General features: G+C 44.2%; 2 protein-coding genes across 2 annotated transcripts; one reads left to right on the forward strand and one right to left on the reverse strand.

The window, feature by feature from the left end:
- Positions 1-155: 155 nt before the first annotated feature.
- dnajc7 (DnaJ (Hsp40) homolog, subfamily C, member 7) lies at positions 156-6,584 on the reverse strand. The gene is made up of 14 exons (XM_080511371.1): positions 6,416-6,584; positions 5,709-5,797; positions 5,473-5,597; positions 5,165-5,278; positions 4,814-4,888; positions 4,611-4,729; positions 3,319-3,472; positions 3,012-3,176; positions 2,483-2,574; positions 2,306-2,379; positions 2,087-2,233; positions 1,768-1,920; positions 1,585-1,647; positions 156-1,500 (listed from the first exon to the last, which is right to left on the reverse strand). Exons 1-14 carry the CDS (start codon positions 6,487-6,489, stop codon positions 1,463-1,465), a joined length of 1,482 nt encoding a protein of 493 aa, XP_080367497.1. The 5' UTR covers positions 6,490-6,584; the 3' UTR covers positions 156-1,462.
- Positions 6,454-9,831, forward strand: nkiras2 (NFKB inhibitor interacting Ras-like 2). Its single transcript, XM_080511372.1, has 4 exons — positions 6,454-6,590; positions 6,907-7,030; positions 7,565-7,806; positions 8,723-9,831. The coding sequence occupies exons 2-4, from the start codon at positions 6,937-6,939 to the stop codon at positions 8,963-8,965; spliced, it is 579 nt and encodes a 192-aa protein (XP_080367498.1). The 5' UTR covers positions 6,454-6,590; positions 6,907-6,936; the 3' UTR covers positions 8,966-9,831.
- The last annotated feature ends 8,668 nt before the right edge of the window (positions 9,832-18,499 follow it).

Below are 18,499 nucleotides of genomic sequence, written 5' to 3' on the forward strand. Positions count from 1 at the left end.
ACAGCAGCCCAAGCGCTGGTCACTTTGGTATCCTAGCAACAGCAAACACTAACGTGATGGGTGACAAGGGCCCTCTAGTGTTAGTTTACCGCATTGTTCAAAAACAATCAACTGCAGTCAAAGAAGAAGAAACAAAAAAAAAAACAATCAGGGGAAACCCAGAAGAGGCCAACTTTATTTGACACGGCTGGTAATTTTCAAGGACAGAGAGGATGGTTTTCACCAGTAACAGGGCAAAAAACAAACAAACAAAACAATAAAAAGCGAAAAAAAAAAAAGATGAAGAGGCTCTTCTTTTCTTCACCCAGCGCAGCAATTTTCACTCGTCAGGAAATAAATAAACATTACCGGGTTTCAATCGTCACACAGTGCCCGACGTTCTTGGACAACGGCAAACACACATCACTAAATAATGTGATATTACAGTTGAATTTGTTCAAGAATCTGTTGCGTTTGAGTAAAATCACAGCGCTTGCGTCACGGTCAAGTAACAGTTAACAGCATAAACACTTTTCAGCACAATATTTCATGCAGACCCAGCAACAATTATAATTCTCTTCCTGAGTGCTTTTTTTTTTTTTTTTTTTCTTCTTTGTGTCAAAGACATGCTTGTAAAGGGTGCCTGTTTCCGAACAGAAGAGAGTCTTCATCTTACATGGATAGTTTCAGACAGCAAATTTACAATAAATATACATATTCAAAAAAAAAAAAAAAAAAAAAAAAACGTGAAAAGAAAGGAGGCCTTTGCTGGTACTGAAGACGGCGTCGCCGTCTCTCCTCTGCAATCCTTTTCTAAGTGTGCTTTGCTGTACGGTACGTGTCGGTCTCGGCTCCCCGCTGCTGTCAGTTTACAATAAAGTGATGAAATGTTAGTGATCAGAATGGGGTGGGGAGGGTGGGGGGGGTCCTCAGTGCGAATTCTTAGCAGCCAACTGTCTGTCTGACAGGTTCTTGGAAAAGTGGGAGGAGTGGTTTTGCTCAGCGACTTTGCTGTCAAAAGAAAAAAAGTAAAAACAAAACAACACGGAGCAATTTTCATGCAGCCCCCCCCCCCCCCCCCCCAAAAAAATCTCAAGGTTTCCCCGGGACGGCACTTCCTGCTTGTATCGCTAAAAGCTCAGACACAATAGCTGCACAATCTCTCCATATCACAACAATCCAGAGGATTGAGTTGGACCAGTGTTGGTAGCCATTACTGACTTTCAAGCTTGTTTCACTCAAGAAGGAAGAAAACCAGGAAGCCTATCAACTCGGACCGACCGGCGGAGGCGGCGGCGGCGTCCTCGCTGCGACGGGCTTTGAATTGGTTTCGGATGCGTACACTCAAGTCAACTGGCATAGACAAGAATCTGACTCGTGAGCGGTCAGTCATTAAACATGGGTGACGGTGTTGAGGGGGGTTGACGTTTTGTTGAAAAAAAATCCTGATGCAAGTGAACGTTGGGGGAGCGGCGCCCCACAATTAACCAAACTGGAAGAAGAAATTCCCGGGTCCGGAGGCTGCAAGCAAACGAGAAGAAGGTACACGTCAGTCGCGGAGGTGTCGGACGTAAACGACAAGACACAAAAAGGTTCAGGAATTGCCTTCAAAACTGAATCCTCCCGGGCCGCCGAAGAACGCCTTAAAAATGTTGTTGGCATCGAAATCTGCCGGGAGACAAAACGGAAGCAAGAAGCTATAAAGAAAAAAACCCAAAGCCAAACACCCCCCCCCCCCCCCCCCCCCCCCCCCCTCCAGAGACGACTGAGCTTGATCCTTCCACTGACCTCCCATGTTCATGCCGTCGTCTTCCAGGTCCTGTCCGCTGTCGTAGCGAGACTTCTTCTTTGGGTCCGACAGCACGCTGAACGCCTCGCCCACCTCTTTGAACTTCTTCTCCTCCTCCTTCTGCACCTCTGGAGTGGCACTGCAGTGGCGGTCTGGAAGGACGGGGAGAAAAGCGAATGACCCCTGGGTTTCAAAAGCGGCCTGGACTGCACATGTGACGGGAGGAGGAGGAGGAGGAGGAGGAGGAGGAGGAGGAGGAGGAGGTGGAGGTGGAGGTCAAGAAGGCTGGGACTGTGTGAAGCGTCGCCTGAGAAGCACCTGGGTGATGTAGAAGTGCTCGCTTGCGGTACGCCTTTTTGATCTCCTCCTCCGTGGCGTTCTTATCCACCCCCAGCACTTTGTAGTAATCTTTCCGCTTGCTTTTCTTCAGCTCCAGCTGTGCGTTCTTCAAGAGGTGCTTGTGTTCTGGGACGACAGAGACATCGACGAGCGTTAAGTGAGCGGCGGCGAGAAGCGGCGCCGGAAAACGTTTCTCACCTTTCGTCTTCTCCGTCTGGTAAACCTTCTCGTAGTCCCGCACGGCCTCCTCGTACTGCTCCGTGTCCATGTAGCTGCAATACGGCCAGTTAGACTGAAGCACAAACTTGGGGGGGGGGGTAAATAAATGTTTAAAAAAAAATCTACTACGATAAAGGTTCAATTTCTGTGTCGTACCACTGCGCTCTCCTCAAATAGGCCTTGATGTAGGTCTCATCCAGCTTGACGGCCTTTGTGCAGTCTTCAATGGCCTGTTCTAGTTTCTTCAGCTTGAGAGAGAGAGAGAGAGAGAGAGAGAGAGAGAGAGGGAGAGGGCAAGAGAGAGAGAGAAAAAAAAAGGAAATGTGTGACCACAGGGGGCAGGAAGAGAAAAGCAAACACGGCAACCTACTGGTGCGGAAACAACGTGGCGGCTCCGAGGAACATGAGGAAACAGGAAAGAAAAACAACACAAAAACAAACAAAAAAATTAAAATAAAAGCCATATTGTGCATCGACTTCCATCCTCGAGAATCAATTCCAAAAAAACCCCCCAAAAAACTTTGAATTGAAGCACAACAAAACAGCTAAACAGATAATTCTGAACTTATTGTGATCACGGTCAACAAAGTCATTTACCGCCGCCGTCAGTTGACGGTCTTATTTAAAAACGACGCGCCATGGGTATGGCGTGGACGGCATCATTTCTCGCGCGTGCGCCGCTCACCTTGGAGCCGACAGTGGCTCTGTTACAGAACAGCTTAGCGTTGGTCTTGATGTTGTTGGGGTCTATTGTCAGCGCTTCGGAGTAAAGCTCGTACGCCGCGTCAAAGTTCCCCTCCTTGAACGCTTTGTTCCCTTCCTCCTTCTTGGCCTTCAGCGCTTTGGCGTTCTGGACACACACAAGACAGGCAAATCGTTTTCATTTCGGTTGTATGGAGAGAATCTTGTTGGAAAAAAAAACAAAACAAAACCCCAAAACAAAACAAAACAAACCAAAGAAACAAAACACGACGATCCGGTGAATTCCTCACTCTGCATGCGAGCCGGGCCTTGTCGTGGTCGGGAGCCATGCGCAGCGCCTGGACGAAGAACTGGACGGCCTTGTCGATGCAGTCCTCGTAGTACAGGCAGAGGCCGCGCACGTACAGGGCGTCTGCGTTCGTGGAGTCCATCCGCAGGATGTCACTGCACCGGGACGGAAAACACCGACAAAAGGGACACATCTCATTGAAAAACCACTGGAATACGAGCTTCCCGGTGTCCCACGGGAGCTAATTGAGCCACAATTTCTGCCAACGAATTGTTTTTTTAATAAATGGGATTATTTGGAGGGGAGAGAAAAAAAGAAAATCACAAAAATGGCTTTTCGTCATGGAGGTTGCAGACCCCCTGATCGAAACGCCACCTGGTGGCCAACAAGTGACACGCCCACCAAGCCTGCTATTTTCATACATTTCAATGCAAAAAAAAAAAAAACATACCTGCAGAAGCGTTGAATAAATTAAGTCAAAAGCAGATGTGGCTGTATCGCTTTAAATCCTTCCTTAAATGCAGATTGGAAGATAAGAAGCTACCACAAAGTAGAGACATGAAGATATGCCTTCATATACCCGTCTAGGACTTCTGCAGTAAAATCCCTAGAATCCCTACTTAAAATCTACTTCTCATAAAAGGCCTCACTTCCGTATATAATAAATCAATACATCAAAACAAGACCATCACCACTCATTTCCACTAACTTTCAACCAGCAGTTTCTCAAAGATGATGTGTTTACAAGCAAACTGGAACTTGTAGACACCAAACTGTGTTTAGGATTCGCGGCTAACTGATGTCATCTTGGGAAACCTGCCGCAAGGCCTTTCTGGGTAATGAAAGATGGCGTGGCGGCAGCTCAATCGGAAATGTCAATAGTCGACTGATTCGGCCTGAAAGAAAGCCAGACTTTGTCAGAGAAAATGTTTCCATGTGGATTCTGGTGGAGGAACTTCAACAGGGACTTCTAGCTTCTACCACCTGATTGTGTCTCTCTCCAGTGCCGACCCACAGAAACGCTTCAGTACACAGCAGAAAATATGTGCCTCGTCTTCTTTTCACCTCCGGCATGACTCAGACTGTGGTGGACAGGAAGTCTGTCACATGGCCAGCACGGGGCGGGACGACAAGTTGCTTGACTCTCCATCATATTGTTGGAATTAGAGTTGGATCTTATTTCCCATAAAGTCGGCAACAAGGTCGCAGAGGCAATACGGAGACTTCCCTGCAACTCCCTCAAGCTCTTGTGGAGAGTGTGGGGTGGCACTTATGTTAATCGGAGTCCCTTACCTGGCGACAGACTGGGCCTCGGGGTATTGTCCCAGCAGCGCTAAGCACTCTGCCTTCAGTATCTTGAATCTGTGACAAGCGGAGGCGAAGTCCAAGGCACGGTCCATGCAAAACACAACCTAGAACACAACCACAGGCTGATTCAAGTTCTTGTTCATCGTCACTACGGTGCACTGAATGAGCCCAACTCCTGAGACGCTCACCATCCTGAAGTCTCTCTTGTCAAATCCAATCTCCGCCATTCTCTCGTATTCGAGGATGGCCTCCGCGTTCTTCAGCTGCCAGCAGACGTTTTGAGAATTAGTGACAACCACCAACTTTAGCTGTATTTATACAGTGGCCTTGACTGAATGATTGTTCGATTCTCGGGATCAGATTGTCACATTTACATGGACTATAAGCGGATCAAAAGAACTGGACTGCAGCCCATCGTTTATATGGTGCAAATATAATCGGGGGTCGGCTATTTAACCGGATGACTTTTGGTCCGTGTAATGGCCTCTCGTATGGGTACTTGTATGAAAGCTGCGTCATCGATGCTCTTTTAAGCTCACTTCCTGTTGGGCCTGGCCGTTGTCTGCCTCCAGCTCCAGAACCCTCTGGAAACAGCGGCTGGCAGCCATGGCATTACCGAGGGACAGGTGGCACTTGCCCTCCCGCAGATGACCCTGTGAGTCACACATTTACAGTTTACACGTCCCGAAGTTTAAGAAATAAAAAAGTTAAACTGCATCCTATGATTAAGTCATTTACGGGTCACCGCTGATCGCAGAGCGCTTTTATCATGCAAAGATAGGTAAAGACTGGCTGGAAACGTCGCGGCACAGGAAGGCCACAAAGAGAAGGTAAAAAAAAAAACAACCTTCATGAAGGTGTTGTCTAGTCGCACTGATTGCTGGGCGTCCTCCAGAGCCTCCCTGTACCGGTACAACATCATGAGTGTGGCTGCACGATTCCCATAATAGCTTGCGTTTTTGGGGCACATGTCTGCAAAAGTAATAAGTTATCAAGATTCATCAATGGGAAAAACATAACGATCCACACCAGGGAATGCATATAAATAACAGGGAAACCAAAACAACTTTTAGGCGTTATTACCAATGGCCTTGGTGTAATAGTTGAAGGCTTCCCCATAGTCCTTGTTGATGTAGAAGGCGTTGCCTTGCTCTTTGAAGCCCTCTGCTTCCCTGTGGGATGGTGAGAAAACAAAACGTGTGATCAGGAGCAGGTAGGACTAATGCAAAGGAGCTTTTGTGGTGAAACGTGGACGGTCATCACGTCCGCGTCGACGTTTCCACTGACGAGTGAGAATGTATGGAGGCGTTTGCTCGTTGCCGGAGTCAGCTAAACATAGAAAGAGCCCAAACAGCAGGGCAGGGGTGTCTATTTTAGTGCAGCTGGCAGTTCGAGCAGAGCCAGGAACATATGACACCCTGCCGTGGGCCACCGCCACTACTTCTCTTCGTGCTTCTGCATCATGACCACGTTGAGTCAATCTGTCATTAACCAGCTGCTGCCATTCACTGCACTGGTGACACTGTCAACCATGTCAACCCTCGCTTCCCACTAGAATTAGACTCCTCACAGCGTCTTTGAAAGCAGCACAGTGAGCTTTTAAAGAGGGGGGGGGAGCAAGACGGTTTCCAAATTTTGCGAAACAGTGAGCGGCGGCGCGGCTCGTCAGTTAGCTTTCGTAATGCGACAGCAACATTAACGCGACGCTGGCGTTTATCCACACAAACCCGGACGAGGAGGCCCTGTGGGCGCCTCTCGGCAGCTGTCAGCGGGGATGTGACTCGCCTCACCGTTCAATTTCTTCGTCGCTGAGCAGGTCGATGTCAGGGTCCATGTTCACAGCATCACAGCTCTCCGTCGCCATTTTGCCGTCAATGAGAAGGGGGCGTGTCCTCGGACTGCAGTCGTGACGTAGACTGTAAACAGGAAGTCGGCCGCTTGGAGAGGAAAGCAAGCGCCTCGTAGGTAAAAACAAGTATTTTTTTTTAATATGTACGGATACCCATGAAGCCAGTACCCCCAACAAATGATTTTCAATATTAGATTGTTTAAAATGTAATTAGAGATGCGCAAGTTTATGTTCTTGTTGGTGTAATATGTCATGGAAGCTAACGCTAAAGTAAATGCTAAGCTAATGTTTTTGAAGTCGAATCCTAAAAAACCCCCAATTGTCAGCTAATTTAACAACAACATTATATTTATATCCCCATAGCTTCTCGTATAGCATGCATTGCTGGGTCGGTGCCGTAATCGGGTTCGTGAATGTGTCTCTAATGAGCAGATCGTGGAGAGAGGACAGTGACACACCGTCATGGGAAAAAGCTGCAAAGTGGTGGTGTGCGGCCAGGCAGCTGTGGGGAAGACGGCTGTGTTGGAACAGTTACTGTATGCCAACCATGTAGCAGGTATGTTTCAATGTCACATTACAGGGGAGAGCAGGTTTCACCAGACGCACGTCATCCATCTTTGCTCGTTTGAAAGTTCTTATGACAAATCCTTGATTTGTTTAAAATGGTCTACTTTGAGCATACCTGGTCATGTGGTGTACTTATGGAAATTGGCTCTGCCAAACACCCAAGCTGTCATATAGTGAAGTTTGCAGACCACACACCAGTGGTGGGTAGCATTACCACCAACAGCTATGATACCCAATACAAAGACCAGGTGGAACATCTGTGGAGTTGGTAAAACGAAAATAAATCTCTGCATCAGCATGAAAAAAGGCCAAGGAGACGATTGTGGATTTTCCCCCGGTCTCCACTTCGTTCTCCCGTTCCGACGTGGAGATGGACTTCAGCACTTCACCTGGGAACAGGTGAGGTGCTGAACACCAGCGTCACCATGGGAACCACGGACTCGGTTTACTGTTCCAGTCTTGACTCAACTCATTTTTGCAGTTTTCACTCTGTTCACTCCATCTTTGTCTTGACGTCTGTCAGGCTCGGAGCCCATGGAGACCCTGGAGGACATCTACATCGGCTCCGTAGAAACCGACCGCGGCACGCGAGAGCAGGTGCGCTTCTACGACACCCGCGGGCTCCGCGATGGGATGGAGTTCCCCCGACACTACTACACCTTCGCCGACGGCTTCGTGCTGGTCTACAGCATCGACAGCAAGGAGTCCTTCAAGCGAATGGAAGCCCTCAAGAAAGACATCGATCGTCACAGAGACAAGAAGGAGGTGAGCGCTGACCGTAATGATATTGAAATAGGGTGAGACATTTGCAGATGGATCAGATGCACACGGCGTAATCCCTTGACAGTTTCTCGCGACTTGACAATTAAAAAAGTACCAAAAAGCAGATAAATACAGTTTAGGATCCACTGGCTAAACACAATAACCATTTTTTATTGATTAAGCACCGTCTTGTCTATTCATAGTGGACCCATGATAAAAAAAACAAGTGAATATATTTTAAATATGTCATTTAAAATTTAGAATGGATTATTATGTAGCCTATATAGACATTAGATTGTCAGTTGTTATAAGTAGGGACGCACCAATCCACTTTTTACGGTTCTGATTCTGATAAATATGTGCCAATACTGATTCCGATATGTATATATTTCTTTCAGTGATTATTATGATTGTAGATTTACTTGAATCACGTTGGCGTCACAATACATACAGGGAGCAGCAACGGGCGTAAAAGTTTTTCATATTAAATCTTTGAAATTGAAAGTGTAAGAAAAAAAAAAATCAACATTCTCTAAAAACATAAATTCTGAACAACAATGCTCTGGCTGATTGGCATGAGTCAAGTAGGTTTGTTGCTGAAGCAACTTTAAGGTTCAAGGCCTCTTTTTTATCTTGACGCCGCCTCGTGGCCAGAAAGTGACACGTCCACCAAGTGAGAATAAAACTTTATATCTGATATCTGATCTATTAATTACGTCCACATTGAAGCCGGGAACCGATATTCAATCAGTCTTATCTCTAGTTCTAAGCTCCGTATTGGGTTGAGCAGCGACTCCGGGCTTTTATAAAGTCATGTCCGGGATGAGACACACGAACACATCGTTTGAACGTTCTTTCCTCCTCCTCCTATTTAAGCGCAGTGAGACAACTCGCCATTAAATCTGTCAACCGTTTCTAGGTGACTATTGTCGTGTTGGGCAACAAGCTGGACAAGCAGGACGAGAGGAGGATCGACACCAACATGGCCCAGAACTGGGCGAAGAACGAGAAGGTGCGTCTCTGGGAGGTGTCGGTGGCCGACCGCCGCACGCTCATCGAGCCCTTCGTCTACCTGGCCAGCAAGATGACGCAGCCGCAGAGCAAGTCCACCTTCCCGCTCAGCCGCAACAAGAACAAAGGCGGCGGCTCCACAGACAGCTAGATCTCCGTGTCGCGTCTGGATGAGGCGGGGAGGGAGGCAAAAGGAGGGTGGTGTTGTTAAAGGGACCTGCATTTGTACCACGAACAAGCTCGTGTCGCATCTGTATGTGATGTTTGGTGAACTTCTACTTTTATCTATGACTGCACGCGCTTTTTACTTGAGAAAAACACGTTTGGTGAACTTATCAGACTCACCAAATCTAAATCATGTTTAGGCGACGGGCTGATTGTCGTCAAACTGCTGATGGTCGACAGTCAGATCAGGACTCCGGAGAGTATTTCCTCTGAGACGGAATGATAAATCACAGAGGTGTCAAGTGTTACTGAATCTCTCGCTCAGGAACCTTTTTGATGCTGAACAGTAACCCATCTGGAGGTTTGTTACACTATTCTCTGTCGAGATTCACACGTGTCGAGCCCATCCTCGACGTTTCTTAACTCTATTGTTAACAACACCACTGATAAAAATCACTCCGGTGTGGTTTCCCTGAGATGTCAAGGCAATCGTGGACACACGTGGATTACTGAACAGTTTTCTGATGTCAGATCGAAGCAGCTTTTCATGTTTGATTCACTGAATAAATTGAGGAATATGTTCTATAAGTGTCTTGAGAACTTGTGTGTTTGTGCCAGGGAATGTTACATGTAACATTTTTTCCATGAATGTCAGCCTTTTATGTGTAAATATTCTGAGCGATGGCATTCGTTTGTTTTGTGAACAAATTAGAACTTGTTAAAATCGGTGGTTGTGTTATGATTGATGTAATTAAGCACAAACAAACGTTTTTTTTCCTTATATTTGGAGAATAACATGTTGTTCAATGTTCCACAAAAGGAAAAAAAACGTGTGAATAAAGCTCAAACTGATACAAACTGATTTTTCTGATTCACTTATGTCGTTGATTTACTTTGAAAGTATTTAGTCGCCGTTTGTGTCACGATCTGAGTGTGCTTTATAAACACATTAATTAAACAGACGAATTCAGTGGTGTTATTTCGAAACGCCTGGTCGATATTAATAGTATTGATTTATATATGCCTTCCTTCCCTGTGAGTTGAACGTTGACCGTTTGGGATCCTAGGTGTCTACTGCCCTCTGGTGGTCACAACGAGGAAGTGCAACTCCAATATAGCACAATAACTTTTAAATGTAAGAAAGTCCAATATCTCTCTTTGTTTTGTTGTAAAATGGTAAAGCGTATTCATAACATAGTCTCCTTTTGCAAAAATACTGCAAAAACTCTCAAAACAATGCATTTAATCACAGCTTGTGTTGAAGCAGTTTGAACTTTCTGGCATGCAAAAATGCAACAAATCAATTGACTTTGTGCTTTATCTTCAAATATATAAAAGCTTGTTTGCAACAGCTTATAAATGTAAGTTACAACATGCTTTCTACAGGGTTCAGCATCCCAGACTGATGTTAACGCTTCATGGTGACTGAGTCATTCATTAGTGTGCATGTTGTGTCTGCTATAGGATCCCCATTAAAATCATTAGAAACGGTTATTCCTTTATTTAAATGTACCCTATTATACAGTTTTTCCCCAAAATGTCACATAGTTGTCAGAGGTCCAAATGTTGTATTCAAAGTGTATTTCACCAAATCCAGCCTTGGTCTTGAATTTAATCCAGTCTAAAAGCCAGTTGAGTGAATTCTACTGAATTCCCTGAATTCACCTCTGTTCACTAAAAAGTGGAGCAAGTGAGGGAAATGACAGACTTTCTTCACTTCTGGGGCCTCACAGGCTATGGCGACACTTATTACTGTTATAAACCATTATAGATAATGTGGTACATTAAAAAGTGTATGTCTTCTTTGCATTGTTTTTTTCTTTTTTCAGTTTTGGTCCATTCTCCTGATGTTTAACAGAACTGATTTTGATGTAATATTATAATATTGTAAAAAGAAAAAGGTTGAACACTGCAGCTGATCCAGTGTTCACTGCACTGTGTTCTATAATTGTGTTCTTCTTAAATGAAAGCTGACATTCTCTGATATGATGTGACAAACACACACCACATCACACACACAGTATGTGCACACATTTCTTTAGTCCTGAGGAATAATTTACCAACGTCTGGGAGTTTGTGCTTCAAACTCATCACAGATTTTGGCGAACACAAATCTACCGCATGGCTGAATTTATAGGATATAAAAGAGCAATTGGAGCGATTTTCTGCTGAGATTAATGCAACATGATGAGAAAACCTGAGGTGTAGCATTTCCGAATTATATCATGCTTCCCGCGGTTTCGCCAGAGGATGCCACCGTGTACCGTTTCCTTTCAGTCATGTTCTTTTTAACGACCAAACCGAGCCGATGTGATAATTTGTGATGAGGACAGGACATCTCAGTGATCATGTTGTGTCACTGAGAGCCAAGCCGACACTCCTGGAAGGCGTCAATGTGTCAACCTGGCATTCAGTGTGGATTTATCTGGGAGGTGGCAGCAGGATTTATCACCATTTTGCCTCCTTTTAAAATCACCCTCCTCAAAGGAGACATTTCCAGTTCAGCCACTCAGTACCGGCAGACGAGAGCAGTTATGTACTTCCAGGGATTCTTTATTTCCAGATAATTGCTCCTGATAAATGCATGGTTTTGCACTGAAGCTTAAATTTGTTTCTTTAATAGATACGACTTGTTTCCATTATAGATTCAATTTTAAAATGTGTTTTTTCTGAAATAATGAAGCGTTAACATATATTCCTATTCATCACGTTGTTTTTTTTTTCATAAAAGTTCAAAGTAAAATCCTGCTGGGAAAACATGTTCCCCCATTAATGAATATAATCATTTGTGTGTTTCATGTTATTTGCATCTCATTATGTAGAAATGAATACAATTATGTTGCCATTAAATGCCTGTTGCGGTTGTATTAATGCCCTCCGTTATGTGCAAAATTATCTTTCGGTGAAATTGAGAAACAGCCAAGAAACAATTATTTCCCGGATATTTTCATGCTTTTTTTTCTTTGTTTTAAATGCAAAATTACACCCTTACAAGTCTGCCAGTTTTCAAAAGGTGCATTTATGTCCTGCAAGATTATTCTCCAGGAATGAAGAAAGGAGAAATAAAGAGTCATCAGACATTGTGTGCTCATACAGACAAATTGGAGATTTTCCCTTAATGACATCATGTGGGCAAATAACCACTCTCTCTGGAAGTGGATACCCGCGTTGAGCCTCCCACAAGTAGATAAAAACCTTCAAAGATTATTCAGTTTAAAAAATTCAGTATGAAAAATCCTAACAGTTAGCCATAGCGAGCTTTAGCTCCGACTGTCGTCTTCAGGAGCTTCTCCTTCTGGGTCGAATTATGATTCAAACTGGTTGAACAACAGTGTTTATAGGAGCCATAGCGATAAATCCAATGTAAACATTAGCGCCCAAACACAAAGTAAGACCTGCTCACCTCAAGAAAAACCAGCCCAGATCGCAGCCCCTCGAGAAACCCCTGTTAAAACTGTAAAACTATTAAATGAGTACTAAATAAACTGCACTACTTAAACAAAGAGAAGAGGTAATACAAACTTTGAGAACATTTGAGTGGAAACCTTCCCAATCTGGCAACATTGATCTTCTCGGCAGCGGGAGCATGAAGTGAGTGTGAAACAGCCTGTTCTCACTAGAACTCACTCGAGGGACTTTTAGACCGGCCGGAATTCAGGACCAAGGCTGGATTTGGGGAAATAAGCTTTAAATACAATGTTGTTGGACCTCTGACACCGATGTGAAATTGTTGAAAAACTGCATAGTATAGGACTTTTAATATTAATTGGATGGTGGAGAATGGTGAGCACCAGTGAAGAACTAATACTTGAATCCAAGTAAATGACATACAATCTGGTACATATTTGTTTTAAATGGGTCATATTATGTAAGACTCACTTTCTAATGTTTTCCAAAGGTAAAAATTACCCCAGAAGTGAAGAAAGTGTGTCCTTTCTCTCCCTGGCTTGTTCCAGGTTTTAAAAAGTGTGTAGCTCCAACCAGCCAATCAGAAATCAAACCCTATATAGTGTCATCGGGGGTTTAGCCAATCACAATCAAGGTTGGCTCCTCCCCCTTTGACTCCTCCCGCAATCACACAGCTCTGCTCTGGCACATGGCACCACGAGAGGAAGTACTTCCTCCTCTTCCCATAGATGGGCGTGTGTGGGCGGAGCCAGTCCAGCTCACACAGACACAGCAGATTCTGAATGCAGCTCCTATCATCCAATATTCTAATGGAGAAAATCAAGGGGAAACTGGATTAGGGGCAGTAAACTTTGAATATAGTGTTTTTGGACCAATGAGACCATGTGAAAGTGTTGAAAAGTTGTAATGATCTGACCCCTTTAAGCCCCGCGACAACAAAGCAGGGGCCATTGGGTCGTTGCTATCAGTAATGCAGATTTCCTGTTGCCTGACAGCGGCTGAAGCTCCGGCTCTCCCAGGAACCCATAAAATACATCACATTTCATGCTCCCTTTTCTTTCCCTCTTCTGGTGACGAGGAGATGAACTCCGACCCGGCGAGCGGCGGCGGCTCTGACCCTCTCCCCACAGCAGCCCTTCACCAGGCGTCAGATAAACAAAACCACCCCACCAAGCATTGAACACGTACGTCTCAAACGGCAGCGTCACCTTTGTTCTCTGCTCCGTCTGGCCTTTATTTCTCGGCTGGAAATATCAGCCGCCCCAAAGCCATCAGTTATGTCAAATGTCAGCTGTCATGCTCGCGATCGTCAGAGACGGGGCCGCCTTGTCCTGAAAGCACACAATGATTTCATCTTCATAAGTCAAGCTTTAAAGGCGCTCTGATCGGGAGCAACGCCAGGCTGTTTGTGCATTCAGGGAGGTTTTACACGTCCGACATGTTGACAAAACGTCTCCTAAGCAGTCAATAAAAAAAAAAGAAGAAAAAAAAAGAAAGAACATTTAGGCTCAACAAAGTGCTTTAGAACAAATAAAGAGCAAATTGATTTATTCCACTGCTCAAATTAATGTCCCCTCCATTTGTGCCACTTTGTTTTGTATCGTTAAAAAATGCCAATGACTCACGAGCAACACTGATGGAACCGCGCTGACGGCTTTGTGTTTTCAGTGTATTCCACCATATTTTGTTTGTGTTTCGGAGACAGCCATCGTCTTGACTGCAAAATATGACAGTAATTATTTGTACACGCTATTTACTCATTAATGCCTGAAAGTCATTTTTAAAATTTTTTCTTTTTTCTCAATAGAGCATCATTGGTACGTGATGGGATGATGTTTCCTTAAAGCAACTTTCTTGCTTGAAGCTTTTAACCCAAGATGACCTGAATATGTTCTTATATTGAATTTTTATCATTTCAGTGAGACAAAATTTCTCAATTATTCGATTTAATTTGAATAGACTCCCCTCTGTGTATTTTCACATTAAAGTAAATTGTTGTCTATGGCGGATCCAAAGGAAACAAATTAGTTAGGGGGTTTAAAATTTCAACTAAAAAGTCTCAGCAAGTCTCTATTCCTTCCATTTCAAACATTCATATTGATTATATATTAACATACTGCTTTAAATTTCCTCAACCTTGGGGTTTTAATACAAATGTTTGTATGTTTGTGTGTGTGTGTGTATGTATGTACTTTACCAACTGTTCGCAAAATTTTTTTCACTGAAATTGCATGAACTCTTCAGGGAGGATTTTTCATCATCCAAGCACCAATCGATTAGATTTTGGGACGTTAACAGCGAACAGTTTTTGAATAAATCCCCCCAAAAGGAGAAGATCAGCATCTGTTGCCATGGAGACGCTTCCTGCTCAGTGTTTCACACAGTGATGTCGCTACCTGACCTATCTGGGTTTGCATTGATATGAGCTAACTGCTGACATGCTACCTGCTTTGGCGAAGGTCTGCACTCTACCGAGTGTAGCTCTAGTTCGACTTAAATTGCGCTGATTCAGCTTTTTCTCAGTGTGTTAGTGTGTTTTAAGTTTCTCTTAAAATCAGATGATTTTAGGATCGTCTTTTTCAGCTTTTGTCATGCAGACTACAGCGTACGACTACTTTATCGTCCACGAGTCATTTTTTTTCAGTATTATTGACTTGACGGATTTACACATTAAGCCTATATTTTTTGGTTGCTAATTTTGACTTATATATTTATATCCGGCTTCCAATCAGAGCTTTTCATCAAAAGTCATTCCTAAAAATGGATTTACATGCGCTTGTTCAATTTGTTTACTATCATCAATCGGAAGGTTGCAAATTAAATTCCCTATCTGTCCACACGTTGAAGTGTGCTTGAGCAAAACACTGAACCCCAAATGGCGTTTCACCATTTATATTTAGCCATTTTCCCCAAAGGTATCATAATAGCTTCTGAATAATACGGAACACTATTGATAAGATACCATGATAAACTGCCATTACCTCAAAAATGTTCAAAACGACACGAAGGGAACAATGTTATTTTTTTATGATGATGATGAAATCCACATACAAGCCTTGTTTATACTGGCGCACGTCTTGTCATGTTGCCTGACATTGGGAGCGGGTGTCACTTCCTCCTTGGAGAGCGATCAGATACGATCAAGGATCAATGCAGCAGAGTCACGGCGAAGGTCACTGCGTCCTTTTCCCCCACATGGCCAGCGTCGGTGTGCGCGGAGGACTGGATGCTTTGACTGGCACCACAGGAAGGGCTGAACTGGATGTGGTGTCCGTCTGCCCGCGCCACGGAAGGGACGGCGACTCGGCCAAGAGGTACACAATAAATGACAAAATCAATACGTAACAGAAGGCCTCGTCGTGAAAACCAGACAAGAAAACTGCCCAAGTAACTAAAACTGAAAGCGGAGAGTCGGGAGTTTTGGCTCGTTTCATGCAGACAGACTTTGTCACGGGGAGTTTCAGACATTCTGGCAAACCCAGTGTGGATGGCGAGTCCAACGGCGGCGCCGCCATTCAGGAGGAGCCGTTGTTTTGCTTCAAATCTTCCCGCAGTCACCGGAGCCGGTCCGATCTATTGTGGTGGCCATCTGTGGAGATAACGATTAGCCTCGTGGCTAAACCTACAGCAGCCACTCAGGTGAATTAGTGCTTCGCTCCCCCGCTGGGCGGCGCGGCGCCGACACGGTAGCGTCAACTTGTTTCCATTTGCTCTCGCCGCCGTGTCTTTGGCCGCGCGCCCGTCCAGCTGTCACAAGTTGTTCCTGAAAAGCCGGGAAATGTGGAGCTGGCGGGAGAACATGCTGTCAGGATGCTGTCGGCAGAGTCGTACCTGCAAAACTCAAAATCACACACAAAAAATGTGGGGTTTTTTTTGTGTGTTTTTGTTTGTGTCTGGAGGCGGAAATCCTGAATCAGAGCCGGATTCACCTGCGATGAACTGAATAACGAAAACATGAAACGCTCATCTGTCTAAATCTGAACATTAATGCCGTCGCCGTTTATTCATGAGTCTGAGCTTTCTGTCATTTCTCTCACATCCCCACACACACAACACTACTAACCAAATCAGAATTAAAGCGCTGCCGGCTGCTATTTTCCTTTTCTTTCTTTATGACACACGTATGCACACACAGATCATTACATAATCCTTTGTTTTTGTAACAAGTTCTAAAAGCTTTATTTACCAAAATCCATCCCTTTTCCTCTCAAACATACAGCACTGAAAGTATTGTTTGTCCTTTTTTTATATATATATATATATTTTTTTTTTTAAGTCTTTATTTGTCAATCCATCCGCGTGTACAGTGTTTCCTGCTCTCTGGAGCCGTGGAGGGATACCCTGAATGGATGGTCATGTTTGCTCAACTGGTCACCCCTGAGAAGGCCTGGCTAATGTGACTGTAGGGTATTTCTCCAGAAAGGCCTTGAATAACATTATTATTATTATTATTATTATTAAATCAGTCATTGTCAACAAGAAGAAAAAGAAAAAAGCTCACTCCCCCCCCAAATAAAACAAAAACAAAAAAAAGTTTGTTTTGAATTTTTTTTCTTCTCTTGTACTTTAAAAAAACAACAACATCTTGGTAAAACCATGTAACATAAGCAAATGTAAAAAGAAAAGCAAAGCACTTTTGTCCTTCCCTGTACGTTGCACAGAGCCTACAATAACAGAATCTACTCTCTTCTATAATAGCAGTTCATTATGATACAGATAACAACTCTGGTAAAATCTCTATAGTTACTCTATGATTTCTACATATAATCTGCCTTATCTAGAATTCTTTTTTTTTAAATTTTACTCTCTTAAGAAAAGTTTCAGTTCTTTAGGTCAGAGCTCCCACTGAGCGATAAAACCAACAAACAAACAGTGAAGATTAAAGGCTGGCTGGTTCACTGAGTAGAGTGACTGGGGAGGAGGGAGGAGGGGGGAGGGGGTGTAATCACATTACATGTCCTTCAACAGAAATGTACATGAGATGATTTTTTGTTGTTGTTGTTGTCAAAGCACTAAGCACTGGATGGCAGTTACGGGGTCAGCACAACAGGTGGCGCCGCTGCGTCACACACCACGACACGTATTGCACAATGATGAGATGCATAGGATTCGCTGTGTGGCCGCAATTCAAGAGGACGTGATTTGGCGGGCGTTGACGGGAGGATGACGCCTGCGAGCCGAGTCCTTACGAGACCTCGCAGAGAGTCTGTTTGCTTTTGGGTGAATGTCAGCAGATACCCTGAGTATCTGTGGGGGGGGGGGGGGGGGGGCGGCACGCGAGCACATCCGTATCACTTAACAATGACGCAACAATGTTTTTTTTCCCCAGTGGAAGTCACACAAACGTCCTCCTGCTTCACTAAAATGTAAAAAAAATTACAAATAAAAGAAAATATATAAAAGAAACATCAATGTCATACGGTCCTGAAACCCCCCCCCCCCCCCCCCCAAAAGCTGGAAATGAGTCACAACTGTTGAAGCACATGACACATTGTTACAGGTGTGTACAGTATAGAATAGATAAAAAGCCATTAATACACTGAAAACACATCATAAACATAAACATACCGAATGTATTGCTTTAAAGGTGATGATCACGTTCACCTGATTGTTTTTTTTTCTTTCTTCTTCTTCTTCTCACTGACATGGGATTGTAAGACGTACATCTAGAGCTTTAAAAAAAAAGAAAAAAAAAGATGGATACCAACACAATTTCAATTGCTTTTGTAAGTAAAAATCAGTTTTAAGGTGCTTTTAATGTGGTTGCCATGGTACTGTGCTTTGTTCCTTCCCACGCTGCGCGCAGACGCCACAAACTCAATGTCAGTCAAACGCAGGCTGAGCGGCCTCCCCACCTGAACGTTTATTTATTTATTAATTTATTTATTTTTTATCATGCTCTGAAATCCCATCAAGTTTTCAATCTGTTGTGTGTTGGGAGGGGGGAGGGCGCGCGCGTTCCCCGCCGCTCATCATCTCACGCTGAGATAACGCCAGAGAAAATCAAGGGCAACACAGAGGTGATGCCGGTGGGTGGGTGGAGGGGGGGGGGGGGCACTTGTCACCAGGGTGAAAGAAAAAATGGCATTCTCCAATGTAAGGCGTCTAAAAA

This window comes from Blennius ocellaris, assembly GCF_963422515.1.
Source record: "Blennius ocellaris genome assembly, chromosome: 16".
NCBI classification, from domain to species: domain Eukaryota; kingdom Metazoa; phylum Chordata; class Actinopteri; order Blenniiformes; family Blenniidae; genus Blennius; species Blennius ocellaris.